At 35.7% G+C, this 21,736-nt stretch overlaps 2 protein-coding genes across 2 annotated transcripts in view; one reads left to right on the forward strand and one right to left on the reverse strand.

Annotated features, from left to right (window-relative positions):
• Nucleotides 1-21,728, forward strand: part of PolrMT (mitochondrial RNA polymerase) — a 27,109-nt gene extending 5,381 nt beyond the window's left edge. Inside the window, exons 10-25 of the mRNA XM_080174107.1 lie at nt 287-442; nt 681-752; nt 1,043-1,147; nt 1,493-1,612; nt 2,081-2,194; nt 2,926-2,991; nt 12,524-12,586; nt 12,852-13,247; nt 13,960-14,052; nt 14,946-15,053; nt 16,244-16,332; nt 18,627-18,750; nt 19,145-19,269; nt 19,866-20,014; nt 20,480-20,599; nt 21,015-21,728. Of these exons, the coding sequence (XP_080030233.1) occupies nt 287-442; nt 681-752; nt 1,043-1,147; nt 1,493-1,612; nt 2,081-2,194; nt 2,926-2,991; nt 12,524-12,586; nt 12,852-13,247; nt 13,960-14,052; nt 14,946-15,053; nt 16,244-16,332; nt 18,627-18,750; nt 19,145-19,269; nt 19,866-20,014; nt 20,480-20,599; nt 21,015-21,196 (2,082 nt within the window). The 3' untranslated portion in view covers nt 21,197-21,728. The remainder of the gene's footprint in view (nt 1-286; nt 443-680; nt 753-1,042; nt 1,148-1,492; nt 1,613-2,080; nt 2,195-2,925; nt 2,992-12,523; nt 12,587-12,851; nt 13,248-13,959; nt 14,053-14,945; nt 15,054-16,243; nt 16,333-18,626; nt 18,751-19,144; nt 19,270-19,865; nt 20,015-20,479; nt 20,600-21,014) is intronic.
• Nucleotides 3,796-5,897, reverse strand: LOC145329783 (uncharacterized). The gene is made up of 2 exons (XM_080174179.1): nt 5,721-5,897; nt 3,796-5,242 (listed from the first exon to the last, which is right to left on the reverse strand). Exons 1-2 carry the CDS (start codon nt 5,801-5,803, stop codon nt 3,955-3,957), a joined length of 1,371 nt encoding a protein of 456 aa, XP_080030305.1. The 5' UTR covers nt 5,804-5,897; the 3' UTR covers nt 3,796-3,954.
• Nucleotides 21,729-21,736: the final 8 nt, after the last annotated feature.

Below are 21,736 nucleotides of genomic sequence, written 5' to 3' on the forward strand. Positions count from 1 at the left end.
ATTCAGCTCCTTTTGGTAAAATTAAAGTAACAATTTCTTATCATTCTATTGCCATTGTTGTTCTTTCTTTTCGACATTTTGTCTTTTCTTGTTCTTTTCTAAGGAAGAAATAATTTATTTATCAAATTTTATCGTTGATTGTCATGTCCTTTTTCTTTTACATATATCAATGAGAAGTGCAGCATTAACAAGTTTACACAAAATTTAAAAGTGCGTGATTATCTTTAAAAGCTAAGCTTATTAGAATGAATATTTCCGAGTTTATAGATTTTTTAATGTTTTTCAGGAGATTTTGATCAGGAACTTACAGCTACGGCGAGATAGGCAAGGAAACTTGATAGTGAAGAAACAAGTGCTCAAAGATAATCGTATAGAACCAGCTACTGCCAAAGTATCTTCCTCTATTCCTGCTTTCTATAAGATCATCAGAATGAGATCTAAGGTTTGTTTTCCAATTGGGATAGTGGTTCTATCCATGTCTTGCAGAGGAAAGAATATTTCTCTTCATATTTGACCTTTCATTGATATTACCTACTTAGAATTGATTTTGGTACTAATCCTTTGTTAGGTAGTAATGTAGATTCAAAGAACTAAAATTCTATAGTGTATCTAGACTTTTAGAATTGAACAAATTCATAAAAAAAATTAAAGCTGAAATGTAAACTATATTAAAAATTTAGGAAGGAAAAATGATTGACGAGACGAAGCCGCATCCCATCATTTTCAATTTATTTGCAGATCTTAATATGAAGGTAGGATCATTTTGTCATAACTAAATGTAGGGGGGGGGGGGGGGCACAGTAGTGGCAGTCTTAAGCTAACCTAAAACACAAATAACCTGAACAAATTATTTTGCATTGAATAAATATTTGCAATTTAAACAACTTTCTTTTTTTATAAAAGATAAACATGCGCTTCCCGTAAAAAAACCTTGTTTAAATGTGCAAATTTTAGTCGGAATTTGTTAAATTAGCTTTTGCGTTAACATAATTTTTCCTTCTTTATTTTTATCTATAAAATGTGTACTGTAACCTTTTTTAAGAACTTGAGATTCAGTGTTGATCAGATGCCGAAGGTTTGTCCACCTATGCCCTGGCTGGATGTTCATACTGGAGCTAACTTTCATTCATTTCCTAATTTCATCAGGGTACGTTTCTATTTTATTTATTTTAGTATTGGGTATTGATATATGAAACTTGTAGGAAGTCAGTGGGTGATCGGTTAGATCATTGGATCACAGTACTACTGTTAATAAGGTCTTTCCTTTAAGTCCTTAGAGGAAGTAGGTAGAATAAACCATTTGATCATGCATATGAACAATTAAACGTCTTTAGTTGACAAGCGGAGGCGTTACGCGTTACACTACAGTTGCGGGTCAGTAAGGTCTTGGTGTAAAATTCTTTTATGAAATACAGATAATACTTTAAAACATATAGCCATTAGTTTATAAATCCCTCTCTAAAATATTTTCAGTTATTTGTCTTTTTCTTAGACGAATGAAAACTGCGTTAGCCACCAGATAGAGAAAGTAAAGGCGTTACCTGAAGGTGGGCTGAACCCAATCTTGGATGCCGTTAATCAGTTGAGCTCCGTACCTTGGAAAGTTAATCAAGTAAGTTAAGTCGAGAAGACAGAATTAGAAAAAATATATTGTGCATCCGTAGCTTTTGGGTTTGGACTTTCAATGGGCCCTATGTACCCTGTATCTAAAGTTTTAGCTTTTTTTGAGGTTTCATATTTATCAGATTAATTGATTACGAGATCGATGCAATAGTTCTACCCCCTTTAATTATTTTTTTGAATGACCGCCCTGGCCCCCCTTCATATTGTAACAAATTGAAAATATGTGAAAGAGAGGCCGAGGGTTAATTCTTTTATATGTTTGTTTATTACTTTAGGTTATATGGTACTGGGTAGCCCCACTGAAGGTTAGGGGACCACAAGTACAGACTATCAAAGGTTAATCATAGGGGGGAAAAGCTAACCCCCTCCCCTCAATTTCAATATATTTCATAAACCTATGAAAATATGCTTACTTTGTGGTAAAGCACCTAATTCTTTCAACTGTGTATTAATTTAGGCTGTGTTGGACCTAGCTTTGGAGGTGTTTACTGATCAAAAGGATGAGAAAGTGATGGATATTTTACAGCTTCCATTGCATCCTGATGCTATCGGTGATATTTCTAGACCAAAGGTATTGTTCAATGTTCACACTTACTTTGTTCAATTTCTTATAAGAAAACAAGTCACTAGATGTTCAAGATACAGGGGTGTATGTATATTCTGCACTAGATTTATTTTTTTTCCCCTGCTACAAAATTTTTTATTTTTCTTCCCCCCCTTGTTTTTTCTCACCAAGTAGGGGGAAAATGGATAAATATTTAAAGAACTCTATATTTTATTTATTTTATCCCTCCTACCACACATTTTTAAAGTTTTTTTCACCAAGGAGCAGGGGATCCCATGTAGAATATACACCCCTGTCAAGATATTTCCTGAAGTGGAAAGGGGAGTGAGTACTTTTATGATTGTTTTTACTAACAAGCTATCAGTGTCAAGGCATAATAATTCTAGAGAATGGATATTTTTAGTAATTGTGGATGTATGTACATCAAATAATCGTCTATTGTTTTGTCCCTCATGTATATTATCTGAAGCTACACCGACAAACGTCCTAATGCGACAAACTTCCTAATACGACAAACCTCCTAAAGGATAAACATCCTAATTCCTAAAGGACAAACCTCCTAATGCGACATCTCTTATGTAAAACCTCCGAAATTTTTGTTTTGTCCTTTAGGTTTTTGTCGCATTAGAACTTTTGTCCCTTTAGGAGGTTTCTCGGTGTACCTTATCTGAATACTACCGAAAGCGTTTTTATTGAAGCTGTATAAGTAAAGAATATTATTTTTCTTTTTGTTTTAGGATAAACTGAGTATTGAAGAAATGCAGAAATATTATAAAGATCTTGCGGACCTTCAGAAAGATAAGGTATTTTTAATTATTCTATAATATTAAACCTTTTGGAAACGTATTGGTAATAGCGCAGCTACATTTTCACTAAAATAACTCTTGATATTATGTTATATATTAGTTATTTATCGCTTCGTATTATAAACAGCTTTCCGCGGATAAAAAAAATGTACAATTATAAGATTAAAACCAGCCGACGACATGGGCTAAAAAACGGTTTTAATCTCACGATTGAACATTTTTATATTCGTAGAAAACTGGATATAGTACGATGTTATACGTAATTTTTCAGTATGGCTAAGAACTGGTTCTAATCCACCGGATATTAATCGGTTTCGAAGCGATACTGGAATAGTTATTTCTTGTATAGTATAATTATAAACAGCTTTCCATGGATATAAAAATTGTAGAATCAAAGGTTAAAAATAGCTTTTTTAGCCCCGATGTCCCGAAGACATAGGCTAAAAAACTGGTTTTAATCTTGGGATTGTACATTTTTATATTTGTAGAAAACTGGGTATAATACGATAATATACATAATTTTTCAGTTTGGCTGAGAACCGGTTCTAATCCTCTGGATATTAATCGGTTTCGAATGAATACCAGAAAATCAATGATAATATTTTGTATCCTTCTACCATAAATGTTAAATTAACCGGAAACGGGTAATTTGGAAATGTCCGTACCTACGCAATTGTAAAGCAGCTGCGCTGCATAAACTCTCTCATATTCTAGGCATTGTGGAGATACTGAAATAGATGTAAGAACATATTTAAAACCCCAAAGGATTCTGCAATGATAAAATCATAGACAAACACATGATAAAATGTCAATCTTATTTTATTGACAAAACATAGATAAATTAGCAATAATCAATAATAGCACATAATGATAAAATAAGATTTCATGTGGGCAGAACTTGTAGAAGGGTCTTGGGCCAGTAAACCTGCAAGCAGTAATAATCAAATATTACTACCATTTTCATTTGCGGCTTTTCTTTTCCTTCTTTTTCTGGCGGCGTTCTTTCTTGGATAAACGGAGATTTTCCATCTCTTCCTCCAAGGCCTTATTGTCACAGTGTAGCGCGTCCCGGACACGTGCAAGCTTGTCATAAGCTGCATCCTGCCACTTCTCCGTCTCACGCAGCTTCTTCACCTCCAAACGAAGTCTGTTGATTTCCAATTCCTGTTCTCCCTCCTGCCTGTCCTTCTGTATCTCGAGTTGGAGCTTCAGCGTCTCGACCTCGACACGGAGGTTAACTACCTCCTGGCACTTCTCCCTGTAGAGGCCAGAAATCCTGGTGGTGACCCTGCTGCACTCCCTCTCCCTGACGTACGGGTCCCGGGCTCTCCCCCCTCTCTGCACCTGATGTAGCAGTCTCTCCAGGCACCCATTTGAGTTGGGGCTGCGGCCGCCGTTAGGTCTGGCCCCGCTCACAAGCGAGTCCGCTCGTTCCCTGCTGATGGTCCTGTGGGACTGTCTCCTCGGTGGCGCACGCCTTGATGTGCTACGGGTTCTCCTCCCCCTAAATAACCCCCTGCTCTTTAACAGCCTCACCATATATTCGTCGGACGCCCACTCCTTTGTCATGGCTATCGGCAGCGGTAGCGGTAATGGCGCCAGCACTCTCTCCTTGGGTCTCCTCGGATGCTGATACGCATGGCGATGATGAGACTCCACCCACCCCAGCACAATCTGCACTGCTAGCTCCGATGGTGTCTTCCCAAGCGATGATTTTTTGTAGTATTCCTCATAGCAGGCGGCAAAGCACACAAGCACCCCGTCCTGGGGGGTTAAGAACGCCTTGTGTATCGAGAGGGATTGCTCCCCGACCTTCTGCGTGAAGGTCCTTAGCTCGTTGTTGACATCGGAGATGGCGCTCCAATGGCGTTCGAAATCCGGGGGATAACGCGCCGTTGAAAACGTTATGCGGTGTCTCCCCCCCGCGATGGCGGCCTCCGTCAACGTCCTGACCGCGTCCATCAGCTCCTCATCCTGGTTCTGCATGAAGAACGCGAGTAAGATGTCCGCTGAGATGTGCATCGGTCGCTGCTCCTCCTCCATCCATTTGAGAGTGTTTTCAACAAAACTCTCCAATGTCTCGTCCTCGACCGTCTTGAATAGGATCGGGAACTTGCTGGTGGGGGATTGCTTGATCTCGAAGTCAGTCAGATGGACTCTGATGGGCTCCTCCTGGTCCTGCTCCATGGCCTCGTCCCTTGCCGTGGATACGGCCTCCTCCGCCCAATCGTCAGCAGACTTTGCCATTCTGAAATTGGAAATTTTCAGTATTTGGAAACTTATTTAAATAGCTTTAGAGTGGGACTTGGAAATTAAGTAAAAGAATGCTATTTAATATGTTAAGTTTGGTAACTTTTTATGGCGTTTTTGACAATTAAAATAACATCATTCTTTTTAGAGATCATTAATATATCATATTTTGCACAAAACAAATTATTTAATTTGGATAATTTTATAACATATATTTACAACATTTGTTTATTCGTTGCTTTTTTTTAAAAAAAATCGACTAGGTTTGTCCGATTTGACGTCTAATTTTGGAAAAAGACTTCGTCGTAAAAATAAAAAACGAATCTTTACGAGATTTTTTACGTAAAAATGCTTTTTGGAAACATGATTTATATTTGGAAAGTGAAAGTTTTGAACAACATAAATCCGATAGCTAAAAAGTCGATAAAAACATGTTTTAAAATATATTTTTCACCTAAATATTTGAAAATTAATACCTTAAATGCTTGGAATTAGGTTCTGGTGGTCTAAGCCAGTTAAAATGCTGGAAAACTGATGCATTATTCGAAAAAATACACATAACTTGTAGGTTCGGTTTAGATGAATTCGCCAATGATAGATTTACACGACTGAACTTTTTATTTCCGCTTTTTTGTATATATGATCAGGCAAATGCGCAATGCCGCGGCATCGTGTTTTCCTGGAGTCGCGTAGTAGATGCATTTTTCTGTGTTTATTATTACTTACTTCCGGAATTATAAAAGCTTCAACGCGACTTTCTGTTTGAAAAGTGTATTGAATAAAGTCGTCTTTTCTGTGTTAATCAGATTTTTGAATAAGGATTAAAGGGTCGTTGGTCTATTTTTAATTAAGTTTTGGAAATCTTTAAATATTACTTTTAAACTTGTGCAAATAAATAAAGGAATTATATATATTTGCGTTTTTTGGTTATTTTTAAATGGTTTTTTTTTTTAATTATTTGTTAAAGATTTTGCTTGGAAATTATACGAGAAATAAAAACTAATGTTTTTTTGGAAATTTTATATTTTTTTTTTTTGGACCTCTGAAACGATGGTTCCAAAGCTTACTTTTCTTTGGAAAAAAAATGCATCTGTGTTCTTAGTTTTTGATTGCTCTGATATATTCAGAGCTGATCTTTCCTGCTTGTAAAATGACCATGATTTTTCTGGGGTTTACTCCCCTCTTGGTAAGAATGTCTGCAGCTTGAAGATCTCCTGGCACCCATACCAGCTTCATGATCTCTTTGCCTTCCAGCCACTGTTTCACCATGCCTATCTCTCTCCTCAATCTCCTTTCTCCTACGTCTGTGGCACTGTGAATGCTTACAAAAGCATCTCTGTTGTCAATGATGGCAGTGATTGGAAAATCAAATTTGTCTCCTAATATCTCTTTCAAAAACCATCTTGTTGCTATAGCCGCATCAATACCTGTGGTTAGGCTCATAGTTTCAGCTGCTAGAGTAGAGTTAGTGACTCTTTGGATCTTATTGGCTTTCCATTCTATGGGAGCACAATCTCCTGTGTCAGGATTTATCAGAAACATGATATACCCTTGTGCACTGTCCACTCCTTCGTTCAGGTTGCCAAAGCTTGCATCTGTAAAGATCCAGATTTCAGCTTTCTTGAGATCTTTCACATCTGCAATCCTTACTCTGGAAACATCCTTCATCTTTGTGAGGGTTTTCTTTGCAGCTTTCAAGTCAGCTATAGTTCCACCTTGCATTTTTGTTGAGGCTTCTATTAGCTCAAATGCTAAGTCAGGTCTGGTTGCCCTTACAGTCCAGTTTATTGATCCTGTCATCTGTCTGATCAGAGTCAGTTCTTCTGGTGTCATCTTCTCTGAGGTTTGACTAAGCCTCTTGGCTTCAATCTTTGGGATAGTGACTCCCTCCACGTATTTTTCTTGGTCTAGATTGATACCATTCTCATCTTGCTGTAGCATGAAACCTGTGTACATGAAAGAGTTGCTTTCTGATTTGCCAATCTTGAATGCACTTAGAACTTCATTAAGGACTGATTCATTGAAGTGTTTGGTGCCACAATGGATGAAATCATCAACATGTATTCCAATCAGGCCTTCTAGCTCTCCTTTGTCATTTAACAGGTAAAAGAGCCCTGAGTCATATGTTGATTTCTTGAATCCTAGCTTTTCAAGATTGTGTTTGACCTTCTCATACCATTTCTTGCTCGCATCTCTCAAGCCATATAGGCATTTCTTCAGTCTCCATAGCTTCTTCAGTAGCTTTGCCTCCTTTGGAGGTTTCACTAGCACAATCCTGTCCAGTTCATTGCCTTGAAGGAAAGCTGATTTGACATCACTTGCACTGATTTTCCATTTGTTTGCTGCAGCAATTGCTAGTATAATTCTTAGTGTGTGTTTGTGCATTGTAGGTGACTCTTTTGGAACTTCTTGTAGTTCTTGAAATCCCTTGGCTGTGAGCCTTGCTCTTAGTTCGTCTCCTTTTCTTGTAATTACCCAAAGTGTGGTAATGTACTCTTGGCCTTCATCTTCTATAATTTCATATGTGTCAAATTCTTCCAATTTGTCTAGTTCTTTTTGTTTTGCCTCCAGTGCTTCTGGAGTGTTTGTTTCATCTTTGTTTACTAGTACAGCTAGTATTTCTTGTGGAAGATTTTTGTCAGAGTTATCTTCGTTTTCTCTTCTCTCCACTCTTTGTTCTTCTACCTTTCTTATTTCTATATTCTCTACATCGTCACTGAGAATCTCACCATCATCGAATACAAAGTTATACCAGTTGGGATACTTTCCTGTTCTTTTCCCACTGCTTATTACTGTTGCATTTTTCCACACTCCTTCTATTCTTATTTGTACCTTTTCTGCTCGTTTCAGGACTGCTATTTGTTTGCTGCTGTTGCTCTTTTTTGTAGGTCTGCCTTGTTTCTTTTTCTGCTGTTGTTCTTCAATAGCTTCTTCTGTATTCGTTTCTTCATTTTCAATTGTATCTTCCTCTTCAGGAGTGTTGTTTTGTTCAACGTTCCTCTCTTCGTTGTTTGTTTCTGAGTTTATGGTGATGGTGGTTGTAGTATTCTCATTTGTGTTCTCGTCCTCATTGTTGTCTTTGGCACTTTCAGCCTTGTTGCTTGTGTTTTCAGCACTTTCAGCCTTGACACTTTCATTTGTGTTTTCTCCTGCCCTGATCTTGTCTGCAAGTTCTGGTTTGACAGGGTGTAGTCTGTTGGCATGTACTTGACCGAAGTATCTGCCATGTCTGACACAAATGACCTTGCCATCTTGATATACTACTTTCCCTGGACCTAGCCATTTGTCGTCCTTCTCTCTCCTGTAGTATACATAGTCTCCATGATTATAGACATGTTGAGCTGTTCTGATTTTTGATCTCAATGCTTGTCTTAGTTTCTCACAGTTTTGAGATTTTAAGAAAGCTGCTCTACATTCATGCATTGCTTTGAGTTGTTCTTCAAGAGCTTTGCTGTGTGTTTTGATTTCTAGAGCATTAGGAGGTTCATCGATGATGTTTGGTAGGTTTGGTTGTCTGCCATATACTAGTTGGAATGGAGAGAATCCATATACTGTTGACAGAGAGTTCTTTGCCACACATGCCCAAGCTAATGCAGTCTCTAGATCCATGTCTGGAAAGTCAATCACTACTCTTGCTAATATGTTATCCACCAATGCATGGTTTCTCTCACACAGTCCATTACTCCAAGGACTGTAGGCTGCTGTGGTGTGTAGTATTATGTCCAGCTTGCTCATTGCCTCCATCATTACAGATCCTGTGAATTCAAGACCTTGATCTGTGATGATTTCTTTCGGTTTTTGAAAATATCTCACCCAGTGAGTCATGAATGCTTTGACTACTGCTTCAGGAGTTTTTGACTTTAGCACAGTTCCTACTGTGAATCTTGTAAAGCAATCAATTATGTAGAGTATGGGTATTCCCTTCCATATCTTTAAATCCATGGCTAAGCATTTGTTAAAGTCATTTGATAATGGTAGAGCTACTGATGGTTTGTCTGGTAGGCGTTTTTTGAAAATACAGCCTTCACATCCATCTATGATTTTGTCAATCATTTCATCAAAGTGCTCCCTCCATTGTTCTGCTCCTTTTAAGAGATCAACAAATTTGGATTTGCTTCCATGGCCAAATTGCCTATGGAGTTTTTCCAACATTTGATATTGTTGCCTAATGGTGGCTTGTTCTAGGTCTATTAACATTACATTTTCCATGACCATAGAATCCTCATTATCATCTTGGCCTAATAGGTTGATAATGTAGTGGCCTGCACTGGTAGTATGTAGTTTAATGGGATTGCCATTAGCTGTAGCCGTGTCATTGACTAGATTGAGAGCTATTCCTAATTTTTTCATATGTTCTTTGGACATTAGTAAAGGAATATCTGAGTCAATTACATCAAGCTCTAGTTGGTGTACTTCATTGGCAATAATAACAGGTATTTTGTAAATTCCTAGTGAGCTTAGTGACTGTTGATTGCCAAAAGTAAATGATGTCTTACTATAGTGTGGCCCTGATAGTAAGTGTTTCAGATTTTTGGGAATTGCTTGCATATATATTTTTAGCCATTTCATGCCTGTTACACTGCTTGAACAGCAGGTGTCAAGCGCGGCAGCATTTAGCGTTTCGGCTGTGAATTTTGATAATTCATTTTTGTCTGTAGTGAAGAAAATGGGTTTTTGGTTATTCTCATTTTCTTTACTCTCTGCTTCTTCTATCTCTTTAAGTATGTGTTCCGGAATGTCGTCTTCCGTGTCTGACGTCTGTCCTTCAATTACAAATGCCTGTCTGAATTTATCTTGTTTCTGTCCGATGCTTTTGTTATAAGGACATTCTCTTTGTAAATGTTTGATAGACATACAGTTTCTGCATTGTAATGTGCGCCCCCTGGCATCTTTAGGGTTAATCTTTTCCCCTTGATCATTGTGATTTTGGGCATAGTTGTTTTGAAAATTATTACTATTCCCAGCTCCATTGTTTTGATAATTATTAGAGTTATTGGGACGGTTGTTGTTACCTGTACGGTAATTCTTATTACCTTTGTAGTTTTGGAAAGTTTTCCTTTTTGTATAAGAAAGGAAGGCTTCTTCGTGTTGAGCCATAAAAGCGTCTGATAATTTGTCGGAGCTATTTTCATTTTTTAGCCCAAAGACATTTGTTAACATATCAAACATTTTTGTTTTGACATTATCATATAGCTTTTTGTCATCTGATAAGTCAACTACTGAGTTTAGTAGTTCTATTTGTTGCGCAGATAAATTCGCATTATTCATTAGAAACCCTGCTTTAATATCGCTAGAAAGAGTTGTCAACCCTGCATTTTCGGCTTTGGAAACTAAGTATTCAAAGTGTTTTGCATATTCTGCAAATTCTTGTCCGGCCGTTCTTTTGTACTCTACTATTTCTCTCAGACATTGGAATTTAAGATGTTTAGAGGGTTTGCCAATGTGTCCGTCAAGAAATTCTAGGATCTTTTGTACAGAATCCTCTGCGGCGCCTATTTCTTCGGGTCTATATTTTTGAAATAATTGCCTCTGGATGTTTTCTCCAAAGTGCTCATGCGTGTTTTTTATACCCGCTAATAGAATCGCACCTCTTTTTGTTTTGGGAATGTCTGTGATCATGTCCCATAATGTCACATTGTCTTTGTAATCCGAATATAAAGAATAATCAGATAGCTTAGGAGCTTCTGTTGTTACCCTTATTTCTGACATTTTTATGGAATCCGATGAGGTTTCGTGAATTTGGAAATTTTGAACCGATGAGGTTTCGTGATTTTCGGAGAACTTAGCCTTATGAAAATTGTATATTTCTTTGGCTTTTGTACTTTTCTTTGCTTTATAATTGTAGCGAAAAGTTGTATTTTGTAAATTATTCTTCTCTTTAATGTGGCGAGGATTTAACCTACCCATTAAAGGTTAGCTTTTTAGGCAATTTTTGGAAATTTTTATTGTTTGGTAATGACGCTACTTTTGGATATATTTTCCTTAAAAAAAACAATGAAATAACACACAAATTAAGTATTTATTTTATTACTGGTTGTTGTGTTTATTTGTATTCAAAAACATCAGCATATATTAATTATATAACATATATAATATATATTTCTATTACAATATCACCGGCTGCTACGAGCCTAACAAACTTTGGAAATTAATTTCTTTTTGAAAATACACCGGCTGCTACGAGCCTAACAATTATTTTTGACACCGGCTAATATTAGCCTAAGATTTATCATATAATCATACAGATTATTATTTACTAGACACCAGCCATCTACGGGCTTAACATTTTCATTTATTTCAGTATTCCATGAAATTTGACAATATCAATGTTTATCACCAACCTCTACGGGTTTAATCTTTGGAAATTTTTGCCTAATGAACAGAGTTTATGCATTGTGGAAGTTTACCGTAGATCTTATCTTGAAAATCCTTATATTTTTTCAATTGTAGCGCTGCTACTATTGTTAAATTAACCGGAAACGGGTAATTTGGAAATGTCCGTACCTACGCAATTGTAAAGCAGCTGCGCTGCATAAACTCTCTCATATTCTAGGCATTGTGGAGATACTGAAATAGATGTAAGAACATATTTAAAACCCCAAAGGATTCTGCAATGATAAAATCATAGACAAACACATGATAAAATGTCAATCTTATTTTATTGACAAAACATAGATAAATTAGCAATAATCAATAATAGCACATAATGATAAAATAAGATTTCATGTGGGCAGAACTTGTAGAAGGGTCTTGGGCCAGTAAACCTGCAAGCAGTAATAATCAAATAATAAATATATTGGACCAGTTAAAATTTTAAATGTAAAGGACAACCCTGAAGGTTCAGGGGTTAGCGAGATCTTTCACTATAACCACAATAACAGACAGAACGTTTTGTTACTTTAATAATAACTAGCGGCTTCGCCCCTAGCCTCTAGGGGCTTTGACCCAAGAGGTGATAAAAAAAAATTAAGGTGAAATTCGTTAAAGGACCAAGGAAATCTTCTACAAAACATTAAGGACCAAGGAAATCTTCAGCAAAAAAAAAAAAATGGGGGGGGATTTTTTGTTTTGTTTTTTTGGGGGGGGGTTAGGGGTGTCCCACTCCCCAAGAAAATAGCTTAAAATCACCACAGGACCAATAGGTATATACCCTGAAGAGTAGAATCTGATCGGTTCAGTGGTTACCAAGATCTTAAGCTTCAGACGGACGGACGGACAGAGAGACATCAAGCTACTTTGTATTATAGATAAAGATAATAAAGAAATTTATAAATTTTAGAAGGAAAGTTATTCACTGTGGTGCGATTCTGTTTACAGACTTTCTCTTGCTAATCATTTCAGGGTAGGTATAAATACTAAATTCAAATATTTTTAATATTTTGGGCATGATTGACCCTCTTGCTTTTGTTACCTATCAATTACGATACTGTTTGTTTTTTGGATAATCTATCCGATTAGAGTAAACAATATTTATAGATTTGTAAAACAAATACTGCCAAAAATAGATTTTGTAAGCTTTATAATGTATGAAAGTTTTGCATGCATGCCTAGCAACTCTTTAATTTTCCTAATATAATGTTCTTTATATGAAAATCTTTCTATTTAAGGAGAATATCTTATGGTTTCCTCACAATATGGACTTTCGAGGTAGAGTTTACCCCATGCCTCCCTATCTCAACCACATGGGTAATGACCTTGCCAAAGCTCTGCTTGTGTTTGCCCGAGGCAAACCACTCGGTCCCAACGGCTTGCAATGGCTGAAGCTGCATTGCATCAACTTGACCGGCCTCAAGAAACGGGACAGCGTGCAAGAAAGGTTAAAATATGCGGATAACAACATGAATCTAATCCTGGACACGGCGGAAAAACGGATGGAGGGAGAGAGATGGTTCTTGGAGTCGGACGAGCCGTGGCTGACGTTCTCCGTGTGCAATGAGATCAAGGCGGCCTTGGAGCATCCCGGTGGCCCTGAAAATTATGTCAGTCATCTTCCTATTCACCAGGTTAGGCCAATTGTAAAAAAATCTTTGAATGCTCACTAGTACAAGGAATAAACACACAAAAAATCAGCTAAGATCCTGGAAAAATCACATTATACATAGTAGCTTGATGTCTCTCCGTCCGTCCCTTAAGATCTCGATAACCACTGAACCGATCGGATTCTACTCTTCAGGGAATATACCTACTGGTTTTGTGGTGGTTTTAGGCTATTTGGGGGGTGGGACACCCCCACCCCGAGAAAAAAACAAAAAATCCCCCCTTAATTTTTTAAAGACTACGAGTTTTGCCGCTATTCCTTAAAATAAAGTAAATGGATGTTTGTTTGTTCCAAAGAATCTCGCTAACCGCTGAACCGAACGGGTTCTCCTTAACAGGGTAGCTTCTCATAGGTCCCAGGAATGTTTATTTTGGGGGAGGGTACCACCACCACCCTCCCAAGATAAATCTCCCCTAGAAAAAAATTCCCCCCCACCAAAAAAAAAATAATTTTTATTTAACTTTTGTAACTAAAATATAAAATAGGGGGGGGGCACCCCCCCCTCCCCCCAAATTTTTGTTTACATTTTCAGAAAATAAAAATAAAAATGGGGTTGGGGTGAGGGTCAAAAAAAATTTTAATTAGATTTTTTGATTCAACTCCCCCCTCCTCAAGTGCACCTAGAGGCCTCTAGGGGCGTTGCCCTATTAATATATATTATATACCAATATATTTAGGATGGTTCGTGCAATGGTTTACAACATTACGCTGCCATTGGTAGGGATAAACTTGGAGCTGCTTCTGTTAACCTTGTTCCTGCAGATAAACCTCAGGAAAATATACACAAACGAAATATAATTTAAGTTAATCATAGGAACATTGAAGAACAATTCCTATAATGAAATTACCCCTATGAAATTGGACTGTAAATATAACTGAACCTGTAGTTTTATAAACACGATCTCTTAATTCGTTGACTAAACTTTGGATTAGTGATGGGAATCCGGATCCGGAATCCGAATCCGGAATCCGCCCAATTTTCGGCCTATTTTGGAATCCGGATCCGGAATCCGTTTTTTATAGCGGATTCCGGATTCTAAATTGGTAGGCTAAAATTACCGTCTTGAGTTTTTTCTTACAACTCCCTCTTAAATTTTTTTGTACATAACAAATTTTAATAATTACTAATGTGATGTAAATGTTTAACACTTTAACACTTTAAACAAATCAAGGCTTCAACCAAGTAACATAGTGTTAAATTAATGAAAAAAGCTATCCCTCTGTGACGGACGGCCTTTTAAAATACTGCTAGAATCCGGAATCCGAATCCGGAATCCGCCAAAAATAAGAATCCGGAATCCGCAAGAATCCGTCACTTTTTTTGACGGATTCCTTCAGAATCCGGAATCCGAATCCGGCCCAAAAATTCGACGGATTCCCATCCCTACTTGGATACTTTATAGAATCATGAGTGGGTTGTATAAACTTACTTTTAAGTTTCCAAATTTTCCTCCAATATTTGTAATCTATAGAAGTGTAATTAGTTTATCGTTATTGGCAAAGTAATTGCACATTGTACAATGTACATAAATGTATCGTCCATTGTTCCGTCAGATCTCTAAGAAACCTAATGCTTTTTTTCTCACTTAAATTTAAAATTTTAATCACTCTCTTATTTTAGCTGTAAATATATCAATAAAATTGTGAATGTATGTTTGACCGCCAGGACGTATACTCTGAGATTGCTACCTTAGTTGACAAGAAGAGGAGTGAAGACGCTGCCAAGGGTAATGATGTTGCTCAAGTTCTGCAGGGATTTGTCCAAAGAAAGGTAAAAAAATTGGTGTTAAAATCATTCACTTTTTCTTTTGAAGCAAACTAATGCATTTTACTAGTCAACACTGAACTTAAAACTTTAGATTTGTTTGAAATTGTTTTGTTTTAAATCCTGTTTAGGTGAGAAAGCAGACAGTAATGACTACTGTGTATTAGGATATATAAGTTGGAAGGAATATTAATGTTAGGGGGAGATTTGAAATCTGCATCAAATTTAAGTTAATTAATTTTGACCAATAGGATAGGTGGATTAGAAACTACCTGCGCTCTAATTAGGTGAATGATGTACGACACTTAAGCTTCTCCAATCAGAGCGCAGATAGTTTTCAATCCACCAATCACAGATGTCAAAATTAATTAACTTAAATTGTATTTCCGCTTTTAGATAAAGAATTATACAAAAAACGAATTTTATAAAAAATCCTTAAAATTTGATGCAGTTTTCAAATCTCCCCCTAACATTAAAATTCCTTCCAACTTGTATATCCTACTGTGAATGGTGTTACAAAATATTATATTTTATTGTTTTATGTCTAGGTTATAAAGCAGACATTAATGACAACTGTGTATGGTGTCACAAAATATTATATTATATTGTATTATTTCTAGGTCATAAAGCAGACAGTAATGACAACTGTGTATGGTGTTACAAAATATTATATTATATTGAATTATGTCTACGTCATAAAGCAGACAGTAATGACAACTGTGTATGGTGTCACAAAATATTATGTTATATTGTATTATTTCTAGGTCATAAAGCAGACAGTAATGACAACTGTGTATGGTGTTACAAAATATTATGTTATATTGTATTATTTCTAGGTCATAAAGCAGACAGCAATGACAACTGTGTATGGTGTTACAAAATATTATATTATATTGAATTATGTCTACGTCATAAAGCAGACATTAATGACAACTGTGTATGGTGTCACAAAATATTATGTTATATTGTATTATTTCTAGGTCATAAAGCAGACAGTAATGACAACTGTGTATGGTGTTACAAAATATTATGTTATATTGTATTATTTCTAGGTCATAAAGCAGACAGCAATGACAACTGTGTATGGTGTCACAAAATATTATGTTATATTGTATTATGTCTACGTCATAAAGCAGACATTAATGACAACTGTGTATTGTGTCACAAAATATTATGTTATATTGTATTATTTCTAGGTCATAAAGCAGACAGTAATGACAACTGTGTATGGTGTTACAAAATATGGAGCCACCAAACAAATTGCCAAACAACTAGCTGATATCAGGTATTGGCTTTATCATTAACAACAGTTTTTTAATGGTAACTTATTGGTAAGGGGAAGTAGAGTGGGGGTGGTGAAGGCGGGATAAAAAACTAAAACACTTCGACCTAAATAAGAGTTACAGCCCTGGGATTTCACTTAGCAGCTAATTTAAAAAGGTAAATGTCTCAAGGAACTATGCAAATACTGTGCAGCTACAAAAAAAACTAATCACAAACAGGGTGGGGAAAAACCCAGGGTTTTTTAAAAAAGCCCAACCCAACCCATAAAAACCCTTAAAACCCTGGGTTTTATTGGGTTTTTTTCGGGTTTTATTGGGTTTTTTCATTTAGGAGTCAAATTCATTTGATATATTGATGAAGTATTAATGTTTATGTTGTTGAAGGTAAAAGGTAAGCAAGATTTCACAATAAACAAGATAGATATTAAGATAATGAAAAAAACTGGCATTTCGATCAATTATAAACCCTTATTAGCAACGGTGCACAAAATATTCTATTAAGGGGGAGGGGAGGTTAAAAGCTTCAAAACATGGAACCTCCTCCTCTATTCCTAAGCTGTCAACAACAACAACCCCCCCCCCCCCCCCCCCTCCCAGAAATTATTAAGGTATTCCACTTTTTACATCCTCTTATTAAAACCACGCCACTGTAACTATTTCCTTTCATAAATTGTTATGGTTTAGTTTAAAAATCAATTATGATTATGTAATTTACACAATTTAAACATCACCAATTTAGTAGCAAAGCGTTTTCTGAAATTAAGTTTTGAAAGAAAGTACTTTCATAAACATTTGAACAATAAGTAGAGCATCTTTTTTATAAGGGGGGGGGGGGGTTAATGCAACCATCTCGTAATCAATGATTAAATAGCACTTAGAATTCGAATTTCGATCTGAAATTTTTCATGAGTAATCCTTGGTAGGTCTATTTTCCCTAAATCGAACAAAAAGTTGGAAAAAGTAACGGCTGGCGGCTCAGCCGTTTAGCCGTTTTTTGCCTATTTTGAGGGCAAATTCATCATTAATTACGTAGGAATCAACTTTTTAAAACATATTTTGGTTTAATTCATGTTAAATAACCATTTTTAGAATTTCTAGTACCTACAGCAACCGGCTAGAACCGTTTGATAAGGTTTTTGAGCGACAAAAAGCATTATATAGAGATAGGTTTTGTGACTAATTTGCTCTTAAGATAGCCGAAAAATGGCAAAACATCTGAGCTGCCAGCCGTTAGCCATTACTTTTCCAACTTTTTGTTCGATTTAGGGAAAATAGACTTACCAAGGATTATTCATGCAAAATTTCAGATCAAAATTCGAATTCTAAGGGCCATTTAATCATTGATTACGAGATGGTTGCATTAACCCCCCACCCCCCCCCCCCTTACTTCATATTTTTTTTACGTTTTTTAGGTAAAATTTGCTTTAAAATGTTATTAGATCCTAGTCTTTGAGTAAATAGAGGTTTAATTTGTAAATTTTAACGTGAAATTTCAATGTTTTTTCAAAAACCCAAAAAACCTTGGGTTTTTTTTCAATGGGTTTTTAAAAAAACCCTGGGTGGGTTTTTTTGGGTGGGTTTTTTGTATGCCCACCCTGATCACAAAGGGAACTATCCACGAACGAGAGCAAGTGATTCTAAGCCCCTTCCATCATTGATCTATAGTATTTTTTTAGTGAATATAATAGGTTTATGTTTAATATTTAGTTTATCAACTAAAAAGTTGGGTTTTACCATGTTTTTTTTTATGCAATATCATCAAATGCTTTGTTGAGTTCAAAGGACAAAATAAAACAACATTGCGTGAAAAGCATTAAATGCTGTAAATTGCAAAAGTACTTTTATTAAACAATATTACAAGTTACCAACCCTTTTTTAATCAAAATGATATTCTTTTGTGTCAAAGCTTTTAAAAAACAGTTTGAACTCAATCAAAACTTTTGATGATATTGCACCAAAAAAATGCTTTACTTTTCCAAGTTTTTTTTTCATGTAAAACCATGGTAAAACCCAACTTTTTAGTCGATAAACTAAATATTAAACATAAACCTAGTATATTCACTAAAAAAATACTATGGATCAATGCTGGAATGTGCTTAGAATCACTTGCTCCCGTTCGTGGATAGTTCCCTTTAACAAAATTACATATTCTAATTTTTAAACGGAAAATTTTAAAAATTAAAATAAAATAACTAAGTTACTTAAATAACTGCAACTCTTCTAAAACCTTATTGGTAAACATTTCTGGTTATTCTTTTGCTGTGCTAGTAATAAACATATTTTCCCTTGCTTTCAGTGACTTCCCAGCCGAATATGTAACTCCCGGTAGCAAGTATTTAAGTGCAAAGACTTTTGAGAGTTTAAATGAGCTTTTCACCGCGTCTCAAGAAATCCAAGATTGGCTTACGGAGTGCGCTAAGGTAATTTTAATTTTTTACTACAAGATTATTTCCCCTAAATGTAGCATTGATGGGATAGGATTGGATAGGGAAATGAAAGGACATGAATAGATTTTACACCCCCTTTAAAGTAAAGATAGTCTTGAGCAGGGATGGACTATTGGGCACTTGATTTGATTTTGGGTTTTGATCTTAGAAAGCATATTTTTACTTAGAAATAAACACTTAAAGGTCAACTTATAAGGTAATTTATCGAAAATATCACTCCTCCCAATTTTTCTGAATCACCCAAAAACTCTTCTTTTTTATCCGCCCTCCACCCTTTTTCTCCCCCTATAGCTGTACAAATCAGTACAAAATGAAATCACTGCGTTGCCCTAACCTTTTTCGTAAAACATTTGATTTATGATTTTAGGTTATATCAACTGATTGTAAGGCTAACGTTGAATGGACGACCCCGTTGGGCTTGCCAGTAGAACAACCATATACAAGCAAAGTTATAGCAACTACTGCACCAAGTATTGACTCAAGACCTAATCTGTAAGTCATGGTTTTATTTAAAATTTACCTACCAAAACAAATTTTTTGTATACATAAGTAGCACAATAATAACATGCCTAAAACATTTTAGATGAGAGAGCAGTTAGTTTTAGTTTAACTAATTGCTTGGTCTAACAAAATATTTACCTAATAGTATACAAGTTTATTCATTCTTGACGGGACATTGACAGAGGAAAAGTTAACAACCAATATTTCTGTAATTTAAAAACACATTTAATTTGTGCTTTCAGTAGATACGAATCGTTTAAATTTTTAAACATTTTAGCAGGGATGTATATTCTGCAAATTTGACCATGCTAAGGGGGGGTAAAAAATAATAAATATGTGGCTGGGGGGGGGGGGGGGGGAAACATGGAAAAATTAAGAGAACTGATTTTTTTTGCCATTTTTCTCCCCTTCTCGGTGAAAAAACTAAGAAAATGTGGGAGAGGGGATAATATGAATAAGATAAAGAGTTTTGAAAATATTTACCATGTTTTTCCACTTCCTTGCTGGAAAAAAACTAGAATTGGGGAAAAAATTGCAGCAGGGGGAAAAAATGAATCTTGTGCAGAATATACACCCCTGCATTTTAGACAAAAGATGGTATCCGGGTTCAAGTATCGTGTTAACTCAATGAAGCACAGGAATGGGTTCGCTCCAAACTTTATCCACTCCCTGGACTCGAGTCACATGATGCTAACATCTTTGTATCTTTGGAGACTGGGCATCAACTTTGCTTCAGGTCGGTTTAATTCACGGCTGTAGCGTGTGTGTAATGTAACCGCTAGTAGTTGTTGTACTCAAATAATTCTGTCCCAAATTATATAGGAACGTAATGGAAGATACCTAAACAATTTTAAAATATAAAGTGGAGACATGATGTCTGTCTCAATCGTAAGATCTCGGTATCCACTTGACCGATCTGACTCGAACATTAAAGCTACTGTATATATTTCCCTGAAATTGTTATGGAGAGAAATTGCTCAAAGAAAAATTTCCACCCACTTAAAAATGTATACTCGAATTAATTTTACAAGTTTGGGGTCGACCTCTCACACCTAGAGGCGTATTTTGTGTGAATTTATTAATACTCACCTGTCTCTCTTTTTGTCTGTCTTACATAAAAATTGATAGATTAGGTTCATCCTTTCAGGAAAATCACAGCAGAATTAATTAAGCATTTACTACATTTTTAATTTTTATTTAGTTCACGACTGTTACTGGACACACGCTTGTGATGTTGATAAAATGAATAAAGTTTGCAGGGATCAATTTGTGGCCCTCCATTCTTATCCTATTCTAGAATCACTTTCAGAGTCATTCAAAGGTAATTTAATTTGACTATGTTAGGCCTTATATAAAAAGTAACAGGTTGTCCGTACCTTAAGATCTCAATAACTGTTGGACCGATATGGTTTTCCTTTGCCGTGAAGCTTCTTATGCGATCAGAGAAGTTTTATAACTATTTTTGGAGAGGGTATAACAACTCTCTCAAGAGTGGAATTATTCTAATGTAATCTTACCACTCTCTTTCCTCAAGTGCACCTAGAGGCCTCTAAGGGCAGAAGTGCTTAATTATTCAGCATTATATTTTTCGGTATTTTTTTCTTGAGATTTACATAATATTTTTATTCTTAAATTCTTTTTTAATATTTTATTTGGTGAAAATGCAGTTAGGACCTCTAAAACTTTGGTCTCCAAAATGTTTTTCTGTTTGTTTTTAACAACATATTTTTTTAAAGAAAAATTTCTTAATCCGTCCACATTCACAGCCATGGAGACCGAAAAACCCAAAATGTCTGCCCGTAAGTCTGTTAAGATGCAGATGGACGTGAAGAAGCGAGAGATGCTGTTCAGCAATATTCCACAGAAGGGGGAGCTGAACTTGGAGGTAGTCAAAGATTCTACCTATTTCTTCAGTTGATGTCACAATAGTTAACATTTATGAAAAAAAGTTTTGAGTTGAGAATTTGCAGCAATTTCATACTAAAAAGATAACATGGAAAGAAAAGGTATATCATTTTTCTATAAAAATTTCAACAATTGAAAACAATTTAAAAATGAAAGTGGGTGCTACACAAAGGAACTAGTCGCTTAATTTTTTTTATTTAAAAGGGCATTTAGGAAATACTTGAAAATTCATGCAGTACCTTGTTGTTGATGAGATAATCTTAGTCATTTTTATACTTAATTTGTATCATCTTTGTAAGTAATGAAAGTTACATATCCAGGTTTCTTGTTATGGTTGAAAATATGTTATATAGTATTGTCATATTATTTTTTACCTATATAGTTTGGTCTCTAGAACGAATAATTCAGAAAAAAACCCATAATTCTTCAAATATAATTTTTTCAATTCTATTCGTTCAAAGTGTAAGATGGTAAAAAATAATTTTAAATATTTAAATTTACACATGCCCCGTCATAATCCAGCTGTAGAAACATTAATTTCAGAATTAACAAA

The sequence above is a fragment of the Acartia tonsa genome, chromosome 1 (assembly GCF_053477335.1).
Source record: "Acartia tonsa isolate MP-2025a chromosome 1, ASM5347733v1, whole genome shotgun sequence".
NCBI lineage: Eukaryota > Metazoa > Arthropoda > Copepoda > Calanoida > Acartiidae > Acartia > Acartia tonsa.

Excerpts from the sequence above, each read along its gene's own strand:
- LOC145329783 (XM_080174179.1), bottom strand. The coding sequence starts at position 5,803 with ATGTGTATTTTTTCGAATAATGCATCAGTTTTCCAGCATTTTAACTGG. Across the intron at positions 5,243-5,720 it reads CCTAATTCCAAGCATTTAAG|AATGGCAAAGTCTGCTGACG; the intron begins GTATTAATTTTC and ends TTCCAATTTCAG.